The sequence below is a fragment of the Phascolarctos cinereus genome, unplaced genomic scaffold (assembly GCF_003287225.1).
Source record: "Phascolarctos cinereus isolate Bilbo 61053 unplaced genomic scaffold, phaCin_HiC Scaffold_1;HRSCAF=81, whole genome shotgun sequence".
Lineage (NCBI taxonomy): Eukaryota > Metazoa > Chordata > Mammalia > Diprotodontia > Phascolarctidae > Phascolarctos > Phascolarctos cinereus.
Genome location: NW_027555514.1, coordinates 84,088,729 through 84,108,296, shown reverse-complemented (window position 1 = coordinate 84,108,296; position 19,568 = coordinate 84,088,729). Strand labels below are relative to the sequence as shown.

General features: G+C 38.3%; 1 protein-coding gene across 4 annotated transcripts in view; it reads left to right on the top strand.

Moving 5' to 3' along the window:
* Positions 1-19,568, top strand: part of UBE3C (ubiquitin protein ligase E3C) — a 162,961-nt gene that overhangs the window by 12,598 nt on the left and 130,795 nt on the right. For all 4 annotated transcript variants that reach the window (XM_021009644.2, XM_021009643.2, XM_021009642.2 and 1 more), the window contains exon 2: positions 18,770-18,823. In XM_021009644.2, coding sequence (XP_020865303.1) covers positions 18,770-18,823 — 54 coding nt within the window. The remainder of the gene's footprint in view (positions 1-18,769; positions 18,824-19,568) is intronic.

Below are 19,568 nucleotides of genomic sequence, written 5' to 3'. Positions count from 1 at the left end.
TCACAGTTCTACTAACAGAGAATTAGTGTCCCAGTTTTTCCACATCCCCTCCAACATTTATTGCTTTCCCCTTTAATCATTTTAGCCAGTCTGATAAAGTGTGAAATGATATCTCGAGGTTGTTTAAATTTGCATTTCTCTAATCAGTAGTGATTTATAGCTTTTTTTATGTGATTATAACTTGTCTTTATTTAATGACCCCAAATCTAGCGCTGCAGAGCTGTCCCTTGATTTCTTTATCTAAAAACTGCTTGTTCATTTCCTTTGGCCATTTTTGAATTGGGGAATGACTAATATTCCTGTAGCTTTTACAAAATTCTTTATGTATTTGAGATATGAGACTTTATCTGACAAATTGTCTATAAGTTTTTTCTCCCAATTTCCTGCTTTCCTTCTGCTCTTGGCTACATTTGTTTTATTTGTACAAACCCTTTTTAATTTAATGTAATTGAAATTATCCATTTTACACCTCACTCTGCTATCTCTTGTTTATTCATAAATTGTTCACATATCCATAAATCTGATAAGTAGTACATCATGTTCTTCAAATTTTCACGTAATCTTTCTGTCTAGGTCATGTATCCATTTTGACCTTTCTTGGTAAGTGGTATAAGATATTGGTCTATGCCCAATTTCTGCCATACTGCTTTCCAGCTTTCCCAACAATTTTTTTTTTTTGTGAGGCAGTTGGGGGTTATGTGACTTGCCCAGAATCACACAGCTAGTGTTATGGTCTGAGGCTAGATTTGAACTCAGGTCCTCCTGACTCCAGGGCTGTGCTCTATCCACTGCACTACCTAGCTGCCCCCTTCCTAACAATTTTTTGCTAAATACTGAATTCTTATCCTAAAATAATCTTAATAATATTTTGGAGTATTTTTTCATATGACTGTTGCTAGCTTGGATGTCTTCTGAGAACTGCCTGTTGATATCCTTTGTTCTTTTATCTGTTGGAGAATGGCTCTTATTCCTACAAATTTGAATTTGAATCAGTTGAGCAGCTGCTTTTCAAAAATGTGCCAGGTACTGTGCTGGGGATACAACAAGAGGTAAAAGCCCCTGACCTCAAGAAGCTTACAATCTAATGGCCCAGACAGCATGCAAGCAAATGTATACAAAGCAGGCTATGTATAGGATAAATAGAAAATAATTAACAGAGAAAATGCACGCTAGGTAACTTGGTAAATGGGAGCCATCAGGATACCCAGGTAGGGAATTTGGATTCTCCATAATCTGAAAGTTCTAATAACTCGTTAGGCTTCCTCAAAGTGGGAACAGTCTATTCTAAAAGCATATATAAGCAGCTTTTTCCAAACTACCTAGCATCTTCTGGTTTTTCCTCACCCATTGTATTTCTCCCAAAATTTGATTGAGCATGTTGAACTCTGAATTTTCTTAGAGTTGATTTCTCATCCCTTTTTTCCTTCATGGGCAACCTCCAGTCTGAGGCCTCAGCCACTGTGACCTCTTCTAGCCCAGGCAAAAGTATGTTATTTTGTGCATGATGTTTGTCAGTGCCTTCAGTAAAGGAAGCCTCGTTGAGTTCTCTGCTTACTGGAACAGTATGAGGGAGAATTCAGGTACCCTTGGACAAGGACAGTGAAATATACTTTATTGGACTCCTTCCCAAGTGAAAGGAAACTATTCAGCCATAAGATTACAGGAAAAAAAAAAGGCTTGGTGAAGGTACCTAAGCCTATCCAACTCACCCTGGGCCTGAGCTACCTGATCTACCATATTGATAGTAAGGAATAGTTCCATTAATAGGCATAATGACTTTGTTCAGCTCCCTTTAATTATCATAAACTGCTAGGTGCCACTGCCTTCTTCATGAGCCACACAGTATTGTTTTAATGGGAGTTGGTATTATGAAGCACTCCAGCTCCATTGCTAGAGAAGAACAATCTTTCACTCCTTTGGGGCTGATATTTGGAGATAGCTATGAGGAATGGTTGGGTGAGCTGGGACACTCTAGCAGCTACCAGAGATGTTGAGGCTAGCTGATCTCTTGAACTTGGGAATTTTAAACTGCAGTGGGCTTTGGCATTTGGGTGACCACACTTAAGTTCAGAATCACTATGGTAAGCCCTAGGAAGTGGAAGTCCACCAGCTTACCTAAAGCAGAGTGAAATGGCCCAGCCATGGACCTGTGATTTGTCTACATACTGCCAGCCAGGTCAAGATCTGGAGACACCTAATTTTTAAATTTTTTTTAGGTTATATATGTATAATCATGTTAAACATATTTCCACATTGGTCATGTTGTGAAAGAAGAATCAGAACAAAAGGGAAAAACCACGAGAAAAAGAAAGCAAAAAACTAGGGAAAATAGTATGCTTCAATCTGCATTCGGACTCCATGATTCTTTGTCTGGATGATACCTAATCTTGTCAATTTTTTTTTTTTGGCTAGGCAGTGGGGTTAAGTGACTTGCCCAGGGTCACCAGCTAGTAATTGTCAAGTGTCTGAGGCCAGATTTGAACTCATGTCCTCCTGACTCCCAAGACCGGTACTCTATCCACTGAGCCACCTAGCTGCCCCTCTTTTTTTCTTTTTTAAAAAATTAGACAAATACTAAAACTTAAATACATAATAAGAAAAGAAGAAGCATATTATAAACTTAAATATTGAAACTTAAATATAAAATAAGGAAAGAAATAAAAAGCATGTCATGTGCACAGCAGAATGTAAGAGGGGATTGAAAATACATAGCAATAAATTTGCATTTCAAGAAAGTCTGTATAATAACTACTATGTGTTGGGTTCAGAGCTGTCCATCTTTGCTTCCATGTAAGTTTTCTTTTGTTCTCTGATGTGCACTTTTTACTTTGGTCTTTTCCCCTTCTTCTTCTCCCCAGCCTACAATTATGTGTGGACACACACACACACACACACATGCACACACACACGCACACAGTCCGTAATAGATTCTACTCCTGAGTTTTGTTTTTATATTTGTGCATATCTCTTATTTTCTGTCCCTCCTGACTCCTCTACTTTACTTCTACCTTGCCCTCTTACTTAACCTAGCCCCTCTCCAAGGATCCCTCCCTTATTCTCTCATTCCCATAAATCTAAATGCCCTTTATACCACCCTTTAAACTATTCCCTCCCCCTCCCCATCCCAGTAGAGATCCCTCCCTTATCCTCTCCCTACTCTCTGTACCCTTGTTTTTTTTCTTTCTGAATTTAGAAACTTTTATACTCTTATACATACTCTTCTATACTCTACTATATATATGTATGTATGTATATGTATGTATATGTATAGATATAGAGTTCCCTCTTGAACCCATTCCCGATGAAAGTAGGTTTCCAGAACTAATAGCCCTCCTCCTTCATCTAATTCCTCTGTGTGGGTTCTATCTCTCCTACCTCATTTGTATAAGATGCTTACTCTTTTTAGCTATTCCTAAATGGTTTTTTAAAAAAAGTAGTATCATACCTTACAAACTGCCCAATTACTAATAACAGTCTTAGACGTTAAGTTTTACATTTTACATGTAAAAACATTGTCCTTATTCAGTCCCATGTAATTAGGCTGGTATATACCTTCCTTATATTTCTCTTGCCTCTTCTATTAAGTTCAGGTGTTGTTTTTTCTTTTTTTTCTTAAACAAAGTCCTGCACGTCTGTCAATTCAATAAATATCCATTTTTTCATTCAGGATTATGCTTAGCTTTGCTGGGTATGATAATTTTGGCCGGAACCCCAGTTCTTTTACTCTTCAATACATAGTGTTATAAGACTGATCTTTTAGTATTGCCACTGCTAGGTCTTGTGTGCTTCTAATTGTGGCACCGCCATATTTAAATAGTTTTTTCTGTTGTTGGTTGTAATATTTTATCCTTGATCTGGGGGGTTTGGAATTTGACTATGATGTTCCTGTGGGTTTTTCTTATAGGCTATCTTTCAGGTGGTGATCCGTGGTTTTTTCTGTTTCTACTTTCCCCCCTTGTTCTGCTGCTTCAGGACAATTTAATTATTTCTTGTATTATTGTATCAAGATTCTTTTTTTTTTTAAATTAAGCTTTCAGGTAGTCCAGTTACTCTTATATGTTTTCTTTTCTTGATCTGTTCTCCAGATCAGTTGTTTTTCTTCTGAGATGTTTCACATTCTCTTCTATTTTATCATTCTTTAATTTTTTTAAAAATTATTTCTTGATCTCTTAAAACTTCTCTAGCTTCACCTTGCCCAATTCTTATTTTCAAGGGGTTGTTTTCTTAAGATTTTGGCTCTCCTTTCCTAATTGGTTGACTTTCTTTTCATCATCTTCCTATTTCTCAATTTCTTCTATGAATTCTTTTTGGGCAAGTGATATTACTCTTTGAGGTAAAAGAGGGTTTCTTGGTATCATTATCGTCCTGGGGACAAACCCCAGTCTTCTCTATTCTCGTAGTAACTCTCTGTGGTTGGATTCTTTCTACTTTGCCTGTGCATTCTTTTATTAGTTGTAGCTTAGTGTTTGTAATCAGTCACCTCAGTCCTTGGGAATGGGGAATGGTGCCTGGTCTCAGATCCTCCTTTAGTTCTCCCCTGCGGCCTGGAACTGAAACCAAGACTGAACTTACCCTTTGTGCTGGTTCCTTCTAGTCCTGGCTGTGACTCCACAGCACAGGTGGGTCTGGTATTCCTTGTTAGCAGAGGTTCCTTCGATCTTCCTGGCTCAGATTCCTAATTCCCCTCACTGTTTACACTGTGGCTTGTAAAAGTTGCTGTGGCTAGGATGAGGCAGCCTCCCAAACCAGCTAACTCCAGGGCTTGCTGCATGTTATTTAAGCAGTCCTAGCCTGGAGGTGTTTATTCTTTACAGGGACCAGACTGCGTCCTGGGATTTTTCTTCAGATCTTCTCATTTTGTCCCGGGAGCACCCCTGTTCTGCCCCTACTTTTATTTTTACCAGGTCTATGTTGACCCTGAAACACTATTATCTCTTTTATGAGGGAAAATCTTGAGAGCTTGGAATTTTCTGACCTACTCCTCCATCTTCCCAGAATCCTCTACATCTAGTCTTTTAAAAAAGCAAATAAAACCTCAAAATGCTTCAGTCAGTTCCAAGTGTTTCCATTTGACTTTGCCCACAATAACCCACATAGAGATTGCTGAAAGGGTCCCCATGGATACTGTCTTCCACAAGCTCATAAAGGGAATAAACATTTATATACTACTTACTATGTGCCAGGCACTGTGCTAAGCACTTTTTACAAATGTTATCTCATGTATTCTTCACAACAACCCTAGGAGGTAGATGCTGTTATCCCATTTTACAGTTTAGAAAATTGAAGCAAACAGGTTAGGTGATTTGCTTGGGGTCACACAGTTAATGCATATCTGAGGCTAGGTTTGAATTCAGGTCTTTCCCTATCCAGTGCTACACTACTTGCCTCACATGAGGATGATATAAATGAAGCAAGGAATGCCTTGGACTTCAGTGGAGCTTGCTCTCATGCTGGATTTCACAGTATAGTTTTATTAGTACCCCCATAGGCAAGCCATCAAATTACTTTCTTATTAACCTTGTGTTCTAGGAACTGTCCTCAAAGCTCATTCTTGGAGAGGATGTAGAGCCCAGTTCCTTTTCCCTTCCATCCCCAGAACACCTGTTGGCAGTGACAGCAGCATTTGCTGTGGCTATCACTATCCTCATACTCTGCTCAAATTTTTACCAATTAACTGATATCTGTATAGTGGTATATTGTAGGAGATCCATACCTAAAGACTGAAGGCATTCATCATGAAGGAGGTATCTAATTGCCCTGGATACTGGCTGACTGGTCCACATAATCTGTCAGGTTGGGGGATGGGGTAGGCATAGATCCAATCTATAAAACCAATTTCCTTTAGGAACTTGACCCCATTTGACTTGCGTTTAAAGAATAAATAGCAGTTCAGCAGATGGATGAATGAATGAGCAAAAACTATGTGCTGGGCATTGTGCTAAGTACTGGGAATACAGAAAACAAGCTAGACAGTCTTTGCCCCCAAAGAACTTAACATTCCTGGGAGAATATTGCATACAAAAGGGGGCCAGAGGTAAAAAGTGAGGTGGGTGGGTGGGCAGGAGGGCCTGAGCACAGCATAGTTTCTTAGAGATAACTTGGAAGTACCTGGTGGAATGCATAAGGTGAAAGCTTTTCGCCCAAATGGATTAAATGAAAGCTCTCTAGTCAGTGCCCAAGTTGAACCTGTGGGAGGAGAAAGCTAGAGTACAGGCCACATGGCTAGGAGATAACTGGGAAGAAGAGGAGGAAGGAAATTTTAGGGATAGAGAATATAGAATGAGCACTGGTACTTGGTGGTATGTTCAGAGAAAAGATTTTGGCTGGAATATGTAGAGTGCTGGCAGAGTAGTGTACTAGACAAGGTATCACATAAATTTGGAAAACTGGGGGATACCAGCTCTTGGAGGGCCTTGAATGCCAGGAAAAGGACTTAGTAGACAATGGGGTCCATTCATTCAAAGTTTGAACAGAATAGTGACCTGACCAGATCTGTCAATAAGGAAGACTCATTAGATTATTGAGAATGGTATAATAAATGGTACCTTATTGGGTGGTTTCCCAACTATGCTTTGGGACCATAGAAAGATGTTCTTGATATGTGCCTATGCCCTTTTTACTTCATTCCTCTTTATATGGTTTTGACTAGGATGAGTATGAGTGACAGTAATTATAATAGCAAGAAAATAGAGTCCTTATATGTTTGTAAAATATCTAAGTTCACAGGTGTAATATTGTGCTGTAGAAGGCTAGAAACCCAGGTCTGCCTCCCTCTTTTCATTTTATTATTGGTGTCTAATAAATTTTTCACTGCCAGTTTCTACTGCAGTCCAAACAGGAAGGCAAGGGTACATTCAAAGTCAGAATATACGCGGCAGTGGAGATTTTACTTTAGATAAGTCTACGTTAAGACCCCTAATATATGGATGATAGCTGTACCCTGAGACATTTAGGATTTTTATTTAGGATGTAGAACTTGAAAAGACCTTCAAGATCATCTAATCTAATCACCTCACTTTGCAGATGAGAAAATGAGACCAAGAAAAGTTAAAATGACTTATACACAGATACTAAGCAACAAAATTGGGCTTTAGATCCAGGTCCTCGGGTTCCAGATTCTGCACTCTTTCTACCAAGTCCTAATTTTTCTTAATGTCATCTTAATGTCTTAATGATATTTGTGAGAGTACCCAACTCCATGAGAACCCCACCGTGCTCCCCCCAGCCCCACAGCATTAACAACTGCAGCTTATATTTACATGATATTTTAGGCTTTAAAAAAGTGCTTACCTCCCCACCTTTTTTTATTGTGATTTTAATCTTCATCAGTAGTCATTTCAAGGTACAAAGAAAAGGAATGAGAATTGTGTAAAAAGTTGAAAACTTCTGTTAAATAAAGTTTTTTTCAAAAGAAATATATGAAGTTTAGCCAGGTAGTATCAGAACTGTTAATTTTTGTCTCTGCACTTTTTTCCTTAAAGTACATTGAAAATAATTTTTTGATGTTCTTGCTCTCTTTTTTTCCCCCTCCAGGTTTATCACTATCCACTTCCCTCCTGTACAAGTAGAAGTTCTCTCTTCTAACCAGTTTAATCAAGTAAAATAAATTCAGAGCTGATCATGCCTAATTTTGTACATCTAGTCCATTATCTCTCTGAGAAGGTGATTGCACTTTTGGATGATTTTGTTAGTTTTTTGGACCAAATCTGTAGTTTTAGTGTAGAGGAGTCCCTGTGAGGAAATGCCTACTAAAGTAGATAGATCAGTAACTGTTGCGCAATTTCCAATCTTAGAGACTTTACCTAGGACACTGAGGGGGTAAGTGCCTTGCCCAGGGTCACACAGTCACTTTCTGTCAGAGTCAAGACTTGAATTCAGGCCTTTCTAATTTTAAGGCCAGCTGTCTATTAGCTATGACCTGCTACCTCTCTGAGTGGCATATTTTTCTTTATCAGTCTTTTGAAATGATTGGTCACTGTCGTGGTCTGAATTCTGAGTTCTTTCGGAGTTGTTCCTTCTCATGTGGTCATTGTGTATATTATTCTCTTAGTTCTATTCATTTCACTGTATTACTTCATCTAAGTCTTTTCATATTTCTTTAGATCTGTCATATTTATAATTTGTTATAATTAGAATAAATTTCCATTACATTTATATTATACAAATTACCATATCAGCTATAGGCACCTAGGTTTGTCAGGTCTCTGCTACAACAAAAGTACTGATGTAAATTGTCTTGTTTATGAGTCCTTTCCCTCTGTCCTTGTTTTTCTTTGTGTACATACCTAACAATAGTAATACTCCGTCAGAGGGTATGTATACTTTCATGCTTTTGAGGGGTATAATTCTAAATTGTTTTCCACAACAGCAGACACCTTTCACAGCTCCCCCAACTATGTGTTAGTGTGTTTGTCCTTGCACAACTGCAGCCATTTCTTTCTTTTTTTTTCTGTGACAAAATGCTTTCCTCTCAGCGGCCTGGTGAGGTGGGTGCAAGTCTCCCTCTTTTTTATATACAAGGAGACAGTCTCAGAGAGGTAAAGGGACTTGCCTATAGTAATGAACCTGAAAAACAGAAGTTGCCAGATTTTTATCTTGACATCAGATTGCAAATTCATCAGGTTTTGGGACTCCAGATCCACTCCTCTTTCTGATACTTTTCTGCCTTCTTGTGAATCTGAAGAACTAAAAATTGCAGGGTTGTATTGCAGGTATGTGAATAGCTTTTTTTTTTTATGAAGTAAGTAATGCATGTAAATGAAAAAACTGTTTCAAGATATTTTTATTAGCAACTGAGTAGGGCCCTCTCCCTCCCAGACTCTTTGAGTAGTACTATATTTTTCTGTTACATATTGATTCATTTCCTCCTTTTTTGTCATCTTTGATAGTGGTACCAAGGCATATTATAAGAGGATGTGGATTTCTTAGGTGTTCACTTCAAAATGTTAGGTTATTTACCTAAGATCTTCCTTTCTTTTACTGTACATAATGGATTAATCTTTGAAATTAAAACTTTTTTGAACCTGTTTATATAATTTTTTCTTTTAGGACAAATTATTAAGATTACTTATATAAATTTTTGTTTTATAAAATTTACATTTAATAAGCTTTAGAAGTTTTCTGAAATTTGAACAAAGACTTTTTAGTGGATTTTATGTAGTGTTTTAAGATCCTGCTTAAATGTCATTTTCTTACAGGAGCTTTTCCTGGTCTGTGTAGCTGCTGGTACTCTAAGCTCTAAAGTCACTTTCTGTCTCTTTTATATTTAATCTTGTATGTACCTATTGATATTCATATTGTGAGGAGAAGGTTTCTTTTTGTTTTTTCTTTGTCTGTCCAGCACTTAGCTTAATGCCTGGGATATAGCTACTTAATAAATGCTTGTTGATTAATTTTGCTTAATGCTTTATCTATATTATTTCATTTGACCTCCGTAGTCTTATATTGTAGGTTCCACAGGTATTATGCCCATTTTGCAAATGAGGAAGTTGAGGTTTTTAGAGAGATTAAGTAGTTACACATCTAGTATGTGCCCAGAAACTGAATTTGAACCCAAGTCTCTTGTGATTCCAAGTTCACTGCTCTTTCTTCTATTCTATACTAGGTCTCATAATAATAACTCACATTTACTTGGCACTTTAGGATTTACAAGTACTTGCCTTGCAACAATCCAGTGGCTAAATGTTCTTGAAGGTTCTTTCTAGCCCCCAATCCTCTGATCCTGTGACTCCTCCTTGTTATTAAAGACCCTGGGCAGGTATTACCTCTTCCAGACAACTTTGTTTCTTTGATAGCTCCGAACCTCGTTGATTTTTTTTTTCAGATACTTAAATCTCTTAGAATCTAGCCTGATCTGGCTTTGTTAATATAATGCCTGTGTGTATTTCTTGAAGTTTGAATCTTATCTCCTCAGCCAGATTGAAAGCTGCCTCCAAAAAGTAACTTTGGCTGCCTGGGATTGACTGCCAGTCAGTCTATTTTTCTCAAGGGTACCATCATCCTTCTAGTTACTTAGATTTGAAACCTTAGTGTCATCCTTGACTTCCTCACTCTCATTCATCCCACATATCTAGTGAGTTGCCAGAACTTGTTTCTGCCTCCACAGTATCTCTTGCATCTGTTTGCTTTTTGCTCACATAGCCACTACTCTGTTCTAGGCCCTCATTATTTCTTGTCTGGACTGTTACAATAGCCTTCTAATTGGTCTGCCTACCTCAAGTCTCTTCCCATTACAGTCCCATCTCCCATTGAGCTGCCAAAGATTTTTTCCCTGAATCACAAGACTGACTGAGCCACTGTCCCTAAACTATAGTGGTTTCTGATTAACTTGCAGAAGCAATTATAAAATCATAGGTTTGGCATTTAAAGCCTTCTAAAACCTGGCCCAAGTTAGCTTTCCATTTACTTTTATTGCACATATTCTCCCATATGAACTCATGGCCCAACCATACCGGCCTAATTTTTGTGCTTTTGTCCAGATTGTCACCCAGTGCCTGGAACACTCTCTCCTTACCTCTGACTCTTGAATTTTCTAGTTTCCTCCAAGACTCAGCTCAGGAGTCATCTTCTGCACAAAGCTTTTACTGATTTCTCTTTTGTACCAGTATTTCTGTATGTCTTTGAGACATGGAGTGCAACAATCTTGAGTTAAAAATAAATATCAAATAGTGGTCAGTAGAACACATTGGGATTGCAACATATAACCAATGAAGAACTTCAAAGAACAGGAGTAAAAGATGTCATCAAAGAAATATATAATAAGAAGAGTAAGAAAGGAAGGAAACAAGCATTAAGTACTATGTGTCTGGCACTTTGCTAAGAGAAGGTGGGCTGTTCATCTGTCAAGGGATAACAGCTGGGCAACTAGAGTACTCCATTGGCACTCTCATGATGTCAGGGGAAGCTGAGGAAGGCCTGCAGCATTTTGTGTACGCCCCCTGTGGCAGACTTATGGAAAGATATGGACAAGAGTCTCTCAGGATGGGCAGTCAGGAGAAATTAATGAGGTCATTGATCCCTGTGAGTTGTGTACTCTCTTCCCTATCTTTCTCCTTCCCCTCCCTTGTTTTTTCTTTTCTGTTTTTAAAATCCCCATGCATCGGGGGGCAGCTAGATGATGCAGTGGATAAAGCACTGGCCCTGGATTCAGAAAGACCTGAATTCAAATGCAGCCTCAGACACTTGACATTTACTAGCTGTGTGACCCTGGGCAAGTCACTTTATCCCATTGCCTCACCCACCCCCCTCAGAAAAAATCCCTATGCCTCACACAGTGCCTGACATATAGTAGATTCTTCATAAATACATAGTATTCATTAATTAATCTGTTATTCTCTGTTCTGAACTTCCTCAGGGCTTAACACCAGCTGCCTTCTTCATAAGTGGAAGTGCTAAGGGAGAAAGGGACTGGGTCATACTAGCCTGTGCTGTAGATGTTCTGGAGGTGACTTGGCTATGACCTCTGTTCTTTCCCTCTGCCCCCCCAGTGACGGTAAAGACACCTAGTTTAGGGGCAGCTAGGTGGCAGAGTGGATAGAGCACCGGCCCTGGATTCAGGAGGACCTGAGTTGACACTTACTAGCTATGTGACTCTGGGCAAGTCACTTAACCCCAATTGCCTTAAAAAAAAAGACACCTAGTTTACTCAGGGAAATGGGATTCTCTCTCTGCCTGTAGGGTGAGCATTAGACTCTTTTAGGCTAGAAACAATTCCCTGTTCTGTCCCATCCATATCATTGTTAAAGGCCTGGACTTGGGTGTGTGCAAAGGAACTGATGGAGGAGAAGGGATGGAGAAGATGAGAATGGTTGGGGGGGAGAAGAAAGAATGCTGGATTTGGACTCAGAAGACTTGATTGCTCACTCTTCTCCATACTACTACCGCCACCTACATGACCTTGGGCAAGTCCCTTTCCTTTTTTTGGTTCTTAACTTCTTCCTCTGGAGAGTTTGCAGGCCAGCAAATTTATAGCCTGTGGGCCAAGTGGACCATGAGCTAAGAATGTTATTTGTATTTGTTTTTGTTTTTTAATTGGAGATCATCTAATTTAACTCCCTTGTTTTACACATGTAGAAACTAAGTTTAATATATCTAAATAATTCTTTAGAACACAGGGGATCTAATGAGATGATTATGATAATTCTTAGACATAAGGGTAATAAAGATACTCTACTTTGTGAACCTTTCAGAAATTCTTAATATTTATTTTACTGGATTGTTCAGTTTTTTTGGTTTTTGCCCCCTGCCAGTCTTTTTTTTTAAAAATATAATTTAGTTTTATTATTTTTTTTAATTAACAAACACTTTATCTCCCACCCAATCCCTGCCCCCCTCATTGAACATTTTTTTAAAGGAAAACGAAAACCCTCATAACAAATGTGCGCACTCAAACAAAACAAATCCCCACGTTGGCCATGTCCAAAGCTGGGGGCCTCATTCTGCATTTTGAGTGCATCCGCTCTCAGTCAGAAGGTGGGCAAAAACTTCATCTTTGGTCCTCTGGAATCCTGGGTTGTCATTGCTTTGATCAGAGTTCTAAAGTCTTTTAAAGTTGTTTTTCTTTAAAAATCTCATGGTTATCACACAAATTACTTTTAGTTTTGCTCACTTCACTTTGAATCAGTTCATCGAAATCTTCCCAGTTTCTTTGGAAACTTCGTTTTGTCTTTTCTTATAGTACAGTAATATTTGTTACATTCATATAACATAATTTAGCCATTCCCAAAAAGGTGTACAACTCTTTCTTAGTTTCCAATTATTATTATTATCATTATTATTTGCTACTACAAAAAAAATAGCTCTAAATATTTTTGTAGACATGGAGGGTATAATGCCTAGGAGTGGCATCAATGGATTCCAATTTTAGTGACTTTGGCAGCATGTTCCAAATTGCTTTCAGAATGGCTGACCCAATTCACACCTCCATTATCAATGCAACAATATGACTGTTTTCCTATAGTCTCTCCAGTATTTGTCATTTTCTTTTGTCCTATTTGCCAATATAGTGGGAGTGAGGTGGAACATTAGAGTTGCTTTAATTTGCATTTCCCTGATTATTATAAAATAGCTATTGATAAATAGTTAATTCATTCTAAGTCAAGTGCTACCATGTTACCTCTTCTAGATAACATAATGACATTTTAGCAGGTACCTTCTAGAAACAATACCTGAACTCAGAAGACTAAATTTCTAGTGGCACTGTGAAAGGACAGGCTGGGGAAAGCTCATATAGATGGAGAACATTTCCTACTGAACCTCAGATCATAACAGGTCAGTGAGCAGATAGATGGATGGTTAGGTACTTTTGCTTTCTGAAGGTGGTGAATATGTACACAAAACTTTGCTATATGCAAATAACTTGCAATGCTACAAAAGAGGAAGTGAGTCCTATTTTTTTTAAAACAGCGATTTTAAAAGGATTTAACAGAATTTAACAGGATTCTGTTACATTCCACAACAGGTGAGATTTAAAATTCCTATTCAAGTTTTTTTCCCATGTGTAAAGCCTGATTTCTCTAAGCCTTTTCAGTTCTAGGCAACAATAACAATTAATATTAGTCATAATAATAATACAACCTAGTATTTATATGTCACTTAAAGGCTTGGAAAATGCTTTGTAAATATCTCATTTTTACTTTCATAATAACCCTGGGAGCTAGGTGCTATTATTATCCCCATTTTACACCTGGGGAACTTGAGACAGAAATTCAAAGATTTGCTTGGGGTCACAGCCAGTAAGTGTCTAAAGTTGAATTTGAACCCAAGTCTTCCTTATGCCAAATCCCACGCTATCCTCTGCACCATCTACTTCCCTCCAATGTATCTCAGAGACCATGTTAGATTCTACAACTTCCCTAAATCCTTTATGGGGATAAAATAGGGCCTTGCATCATTTAAGTCTACTTAAGACATCTTTAATAAACTGGCATATGCATGACTATGAGTCATGATATGCTACCATCTTTGGAAAATTAAAGGTAAGGGTCAATCAGAAGGCAAATGGAAAGGGTCCAGCAATGGCAGGCTTGAGCAGGCACATCACCCACAGAACACTGAGGAAGAAAAGTGGTATAAAGGATATTACCAGAGAGATATAAAAATGGGCCAGTCTCAAAGTAAGACCTATTGGCATCCAGGTAGTATCGAGCTCTAGACAAAGAAAGTCCTTCCCCATCAAGTTAAATGGACTGCCAATGGAGGATTTCTGTGGGGACACAAACAAAAGTCACCCAGGATGAGAAAGCATGGATGGCTTAGGATCCGTATCTTTGGAGGGAGACCCTAAATTAGCGAGCTTACAAAGCCAATGGAATATGGATTTAACAAGCATTCAATTTATCAGTCATCATCGCAAAAATATTTGAGCATCACTGATGTGATCCTACGTAGTAGGAAGCAAGGCCCTGTCCTGTCCACAAGCAGGAATGAATGCATACATACAGGGTTTGGAGAAAGGTCTGGTGATCAGGGTTGGTGCCATTGGCTGTCATCCACACCCCTTAATTCAGGCAGGTATGGGCCAGATTGTCCCTACCCACTGGAGGAAGAAGAATGGGAGATGGACATGGTAGACGTTTCAGCCAGTTTGGATTATCAGATTACTGATCTAGAGCTGGTGGGGACCTTAAAGGTCATCATGTTCACTCTCCTTAAGAAAAAAAAAAGATAAGGAATCTGAGGCTCAGAGACATTAAGTTCATTGCCTAAGGTCACCTAGGTAGTATGGAAAAGTTAGGATTTGAACCCAGGTCCTCTGACACCAGATTTCCAGTGTACCTTGCTGCTCATCATATAGAGTCCTGGCAAAGTAATCCTTAACCCCAGTCTTACATCTCTAAACACATACACATCCCTCGCCATGGCATGCTTTCAACCCTGTCAAATGATGTCATACAGACATGAGACTTGTGAAGAAAATGTCCTTTGTTTAGTTCTTTATTTCCACTGTATCTTGAAGTATCTGGCAGATGTGTCAGAATTATAAACTGTAACAATGGACCAGTGAGGAGGTTAAACCAACAAGAACTGGCCTTTCAGGGTTCCATGAGGTTCTCAATAGAACTGGTTCTGTTAATGGCTGAAGAAAAGAGAAGTCAACCTGCTCTGGAGTTTTAAGAAAATGATAATGTCTCTTTCCTGGGATCCAGTGGAAGAGATGAGAAAGGATCGGGATTTGGTGACATCTCTGGAAAAGGGGGTCCTATCTACTGGGGGTACATTTGGCATATTGATGGAGAGGGTGCACATGGGTTCTGAATTGTATGTGATACTACCTTTTTTCGGTTTGGGGTCATTTTTTTGGATGAGTTCCTTGGGAAGAGGCTAGAAAACAGGTCCCCAGCTGATAGGGAGGGAGGGAAGAAACAGATCTACTTTAAAAAAAGCTCATACATAGACTGAAAACAAAATGTGAAAGCTTCAAGTAAAGGTTAATCAGATTTTGTGAGCTGAAGATAACATATCTTTTTTAACCATTATAGAATGGCTCTAACCTTGTAGAATGACCGCGTGGTTTCATGGCCACAGTGCTGAGCAAGTGTTATTGAAGTAGCAGGACCACCCTATTCAGCAGTAAGGCAGTGGATATATTGGATAGAGAGCCAGCCTTGGAGTCAGGATAACCTGGGTTCAAGTCCCACCTTTGAGTCATGCTCACCATGTAACCCTGGGCAAGTCACTGAGTTTCTCAGTATGCTGGGTATTTCTCTAAGTTGCAGAACATGTATTGGTAGAGGGACTGTTATCACTACTGAGCTCCTAAACCAAAATGAGACTTCAGTGCTATAAAGTATTAGGGAGGATGTCTCCGAAGTAAGACTTTGTAGAGAGCTAGCTTGGTGTAGGGGTAAGGCCAGCTTTAGAGATAGAGGAATCACATCAAGCCCTGCCTGGGAGACCACGGGCAAGTCATTTGACTTCTCTGTCCACTGTAATTCACCGAGGAGTTGCTGATCTACATCAAGGAATTTCAACACTGGAAGATCTGTATGCCGGTCAAGTCACATATCTAACCCAAAATAATAATACCCTTTTAAAAATAACTAAGGAAAATTGAACATTCAAAAGAGAGAGAGATCAAGAATGAAAATACTCAAGAGAATTAGGGGAACTTGGTTGTCTTTTACTGACTTTTGAAATCTGAGCAAAATCTCAGTTTGGACCACTGTCTCACTCACTCGCTCGTATCCAATTAGTTGCCAAGTCTCCTAGTTCCCACTTTCTCGACATCTCACACACGGCCTATTTTCTCCAGTCACACTACAGCCATACTAACCCGAGCCCTAATGACTACTCTTCTGAACTATTACAATGATCTCCTAAATGCTTTCCCAGCATCCAGCTTCACCCTTCTTCAGTCTATCTTCTACCTAGCTAAAAAAGCTAGCGATTCCTGAAGCATGGGCTGACCAAGTTGCTATCCTGCTCAGGTTATCAAGAGACCTAAGGTCTAAGGAATAACCTTGAGCAGGTTATGAAGAGACCTAAGGTCTAAGGAATAAATCAGTCTCTTCAATTTACTGCCAGCCTTATTTATTTATTTATTTGTTTATTTGGTTAGGCAGTGGGGTTAAGTGACTTGCCCAGGGTCACACAGCTAATAAGTGTTATGTGTCTGAGGCCGGATTTGAGCTCAGGTCCTCCTGAATCCAAGGTCGGTGCTCTATCCACTGCACCACCTAGCTGCCCCCACCAGTCTTTTTTTAAAAAAAAAATGTTTCATGCCTTTCCAATAGACTCTCCCAATTACATATCAAAACAATTTTAAAACTTTTTAAAAAAAATTTTGAGTTCCAAATTCTATCCCTTCTTCCCTCCATTCCTCCTCTTCCCCCTCCTTGAAATGGTAAGATATAGGTTATAGATGTACAATCTTGTAAAATATTTCCGTATTAGTCATTTTGTACAAGAAGACTCAAAAGAAAAAGAATGAAGGAAAGAAAGTGAAAAATAGTATGCTTCAGTCTCTATTCAAACAATTTCAGTTCTTTCTTTGGAGGTAGATAGTATGCTTCATCTTTAGTCCTTTGCAATTTTCTTGGATCATTGTATTGCTGAGAATTTAAGTCATTCATAGTTTTTTATAGTACAGTATTGCTGTTACTGTGCACAAAATTTTCCTGAGCAGATAGTCTCCATTCTTAGAATGTAAACTTCTTGAAGGCAGAAACTAATGTTTTGCTTTTGCCTTTATATTAGCATATAGTAGGCACTTAATGTTTGGTTGATTTATTGGTTGCTCTGAGCAGGTTTATAAATACAAATTAAGTATTTGGAATTTTGTGCTGCTGAAGCCAGCGCTAACATCTCAAATTCAGAAACTAAAATTTTTCATAATAAAAACTTGGAACATTTTACTCCACTTTTAAATCTTATAAACTAATTTATTTCTACACGTGTTTGGATTTTCGTTCACATATAAATGGGTTAAATTGCCCGCCAAAACTCTTTTAATAAGTTGTTTTTTTGCTTGACATTTATGTTAATATATTTTCTTAGTGTTTCTCCAAGTGGCTCCCTATTTTCTCTAGGATCAAATATAAAATTCTATGGCTTTTAAAACCCCTCATAATCTGGTCCCTTCCTACCTTTCCGGTTTTACCTTACTCCAGTGCAGGTCACTTGCTACTCCTCAAAGATCATCCACCTTCCAACTTGTTCATTTTGATTGGTTGTCCTAAAAGCCTGAAATTCTCTTTTCATCTCTCCCTCTTGGCTTCCTTCTTAGTCTCAGATAAAGTCCTGCCTTTCACCAGAAGCCTTTCCCAGTCCTCCTTAATCTTAGTACCTTCCCTCTGAGACTGCCCTGAACTTATCCTGTATCTACATGCACATAGTTGTTTGCGTGTTGTCTCCCCCATTAAACTGTGAATTGAGAACTGGGACTATTTTTTTTGGTTTGTTTTTCTTCCTTCCTTTGTATCCCTATCACTTTTAGCACACTGCCTGGGTGCTTACTTGTACTTGTTGGCTTTATTTGACTTCTCATGTAACAATTTCCCTAAATACTTTAAACTTTGCTTTCTAAATTGATTTTCTTTTAATTGACAATTGATAATCTTTCATTTGACAAATATTGTAACATTAAAATGTCAAAAATTTCTGAAGCATTGAGATGTATATAGTGATATTATTTTCTGGTTGCTTTTTGTTTTTTTGCCAGTCTTTTTTTTCCCTTTTTTTTTTGCCAGTCTTTTTTTTGATGAGGAGATCGGGTTAAGTGACTTGCCCCAGGTCACACAGCTAGTATGTGTTAAGCGTCTGAGGCTGGATTTGAACTCAGGTCCTCCTGACTTCAAGGCCAGAGCTCTGTTCAGTGTGCCACCTAGCTGCCCCTTTGCCAGTCTTTTGAAACATCTTTTTGGTTGTCTTTATTGTTTTGCTTAAGGTGTCTTTGGAATTCTGACTGATTGTGTTAGGAATTCCATTTTTACTTTTATGAAGAAATAATCATCAGTGACTTTAGAGTCATTAGATGTTATTCTTAGAAAATTACTGAAATACAACTTTTAACATACTTCTTGCTCTCTGTATACTTTAGTTTCCTGTTCTGTGAAAATGAGCATTTTCTATCGTATTCATCCTATGCTAGAGTAGAGTTTGAATGCTTTAAATGGTAGGTTCTTAAAAAATGTGGTAGTTTAAAAAGATTATTAAGTGAATATATTTACTTGATGGGTGCTTCTGGCTCCAAAGTCACACTTTTTTTTTTTACAAGGAGATGTTTAAAAGTAAAAAAATAATACTTATCTCTTTTGTATTTTGGTTTTAGGAAGAAAAGGCATCTCTCTTGCATCGTACCCAGGAGGAAAGAAGGAAAAGAGAGGTAAAATAAATTTTATGAAGATATTTAAGTTATATTTGCAGTCATAATAATACTTTTTAAATCTTATATTGAATTTCAGTCCAATTAAACAAATATCTAGTAAGTACCTACTATTTGTAATGTACTAGGAATTTTAGATAACAGAGAAAAATGAAATAGTCCTTGTCCTCAGGCATTTTACTGGGAACTGCAGGTAACTTTAGTTGCATTTGCTGTGTGTATTTTTGTACCTGAAAACATTTGGAAAAGTGACTAAAAAGGCAGCTTCTTAAAATAGTAATAACTGACATGACACTTCTAGGTTTGCAGAGTGCTATACATATGTGATCTCATTTGGGACTCTAACATTATAGAAAAATAGGCATTATTACTCCCGTGGTACAGCTCAGGTACCTGAAGCTGGGAGAGGTGACCTGTTCAGAAGAGGTGTCAAAGATGGGATTTGAATCTAGATATTCGTTACAACAGGCTAGATCTCCTCTACCTCCTGCGTCTTCACCACAGTCAAGAAATTGTGCCTCCTTTTTTTAGTTAGGAATAGAAAAAGGAAAGGTAATTGATTGGCTTGCTTATTTCCTGGTTTCTAGAAGATGTGTACAGGCATACTTGGAGATATTGCCTGCCTGGTTCCAAGCCACTGCAATCAAGCAAATATCACAAGCCACATGAATTTTTTTTGTTTCCCAGTGCATATAAAAATTATATTTACATTATACTGTAATCTATCTAAAAAGCAATGTATATA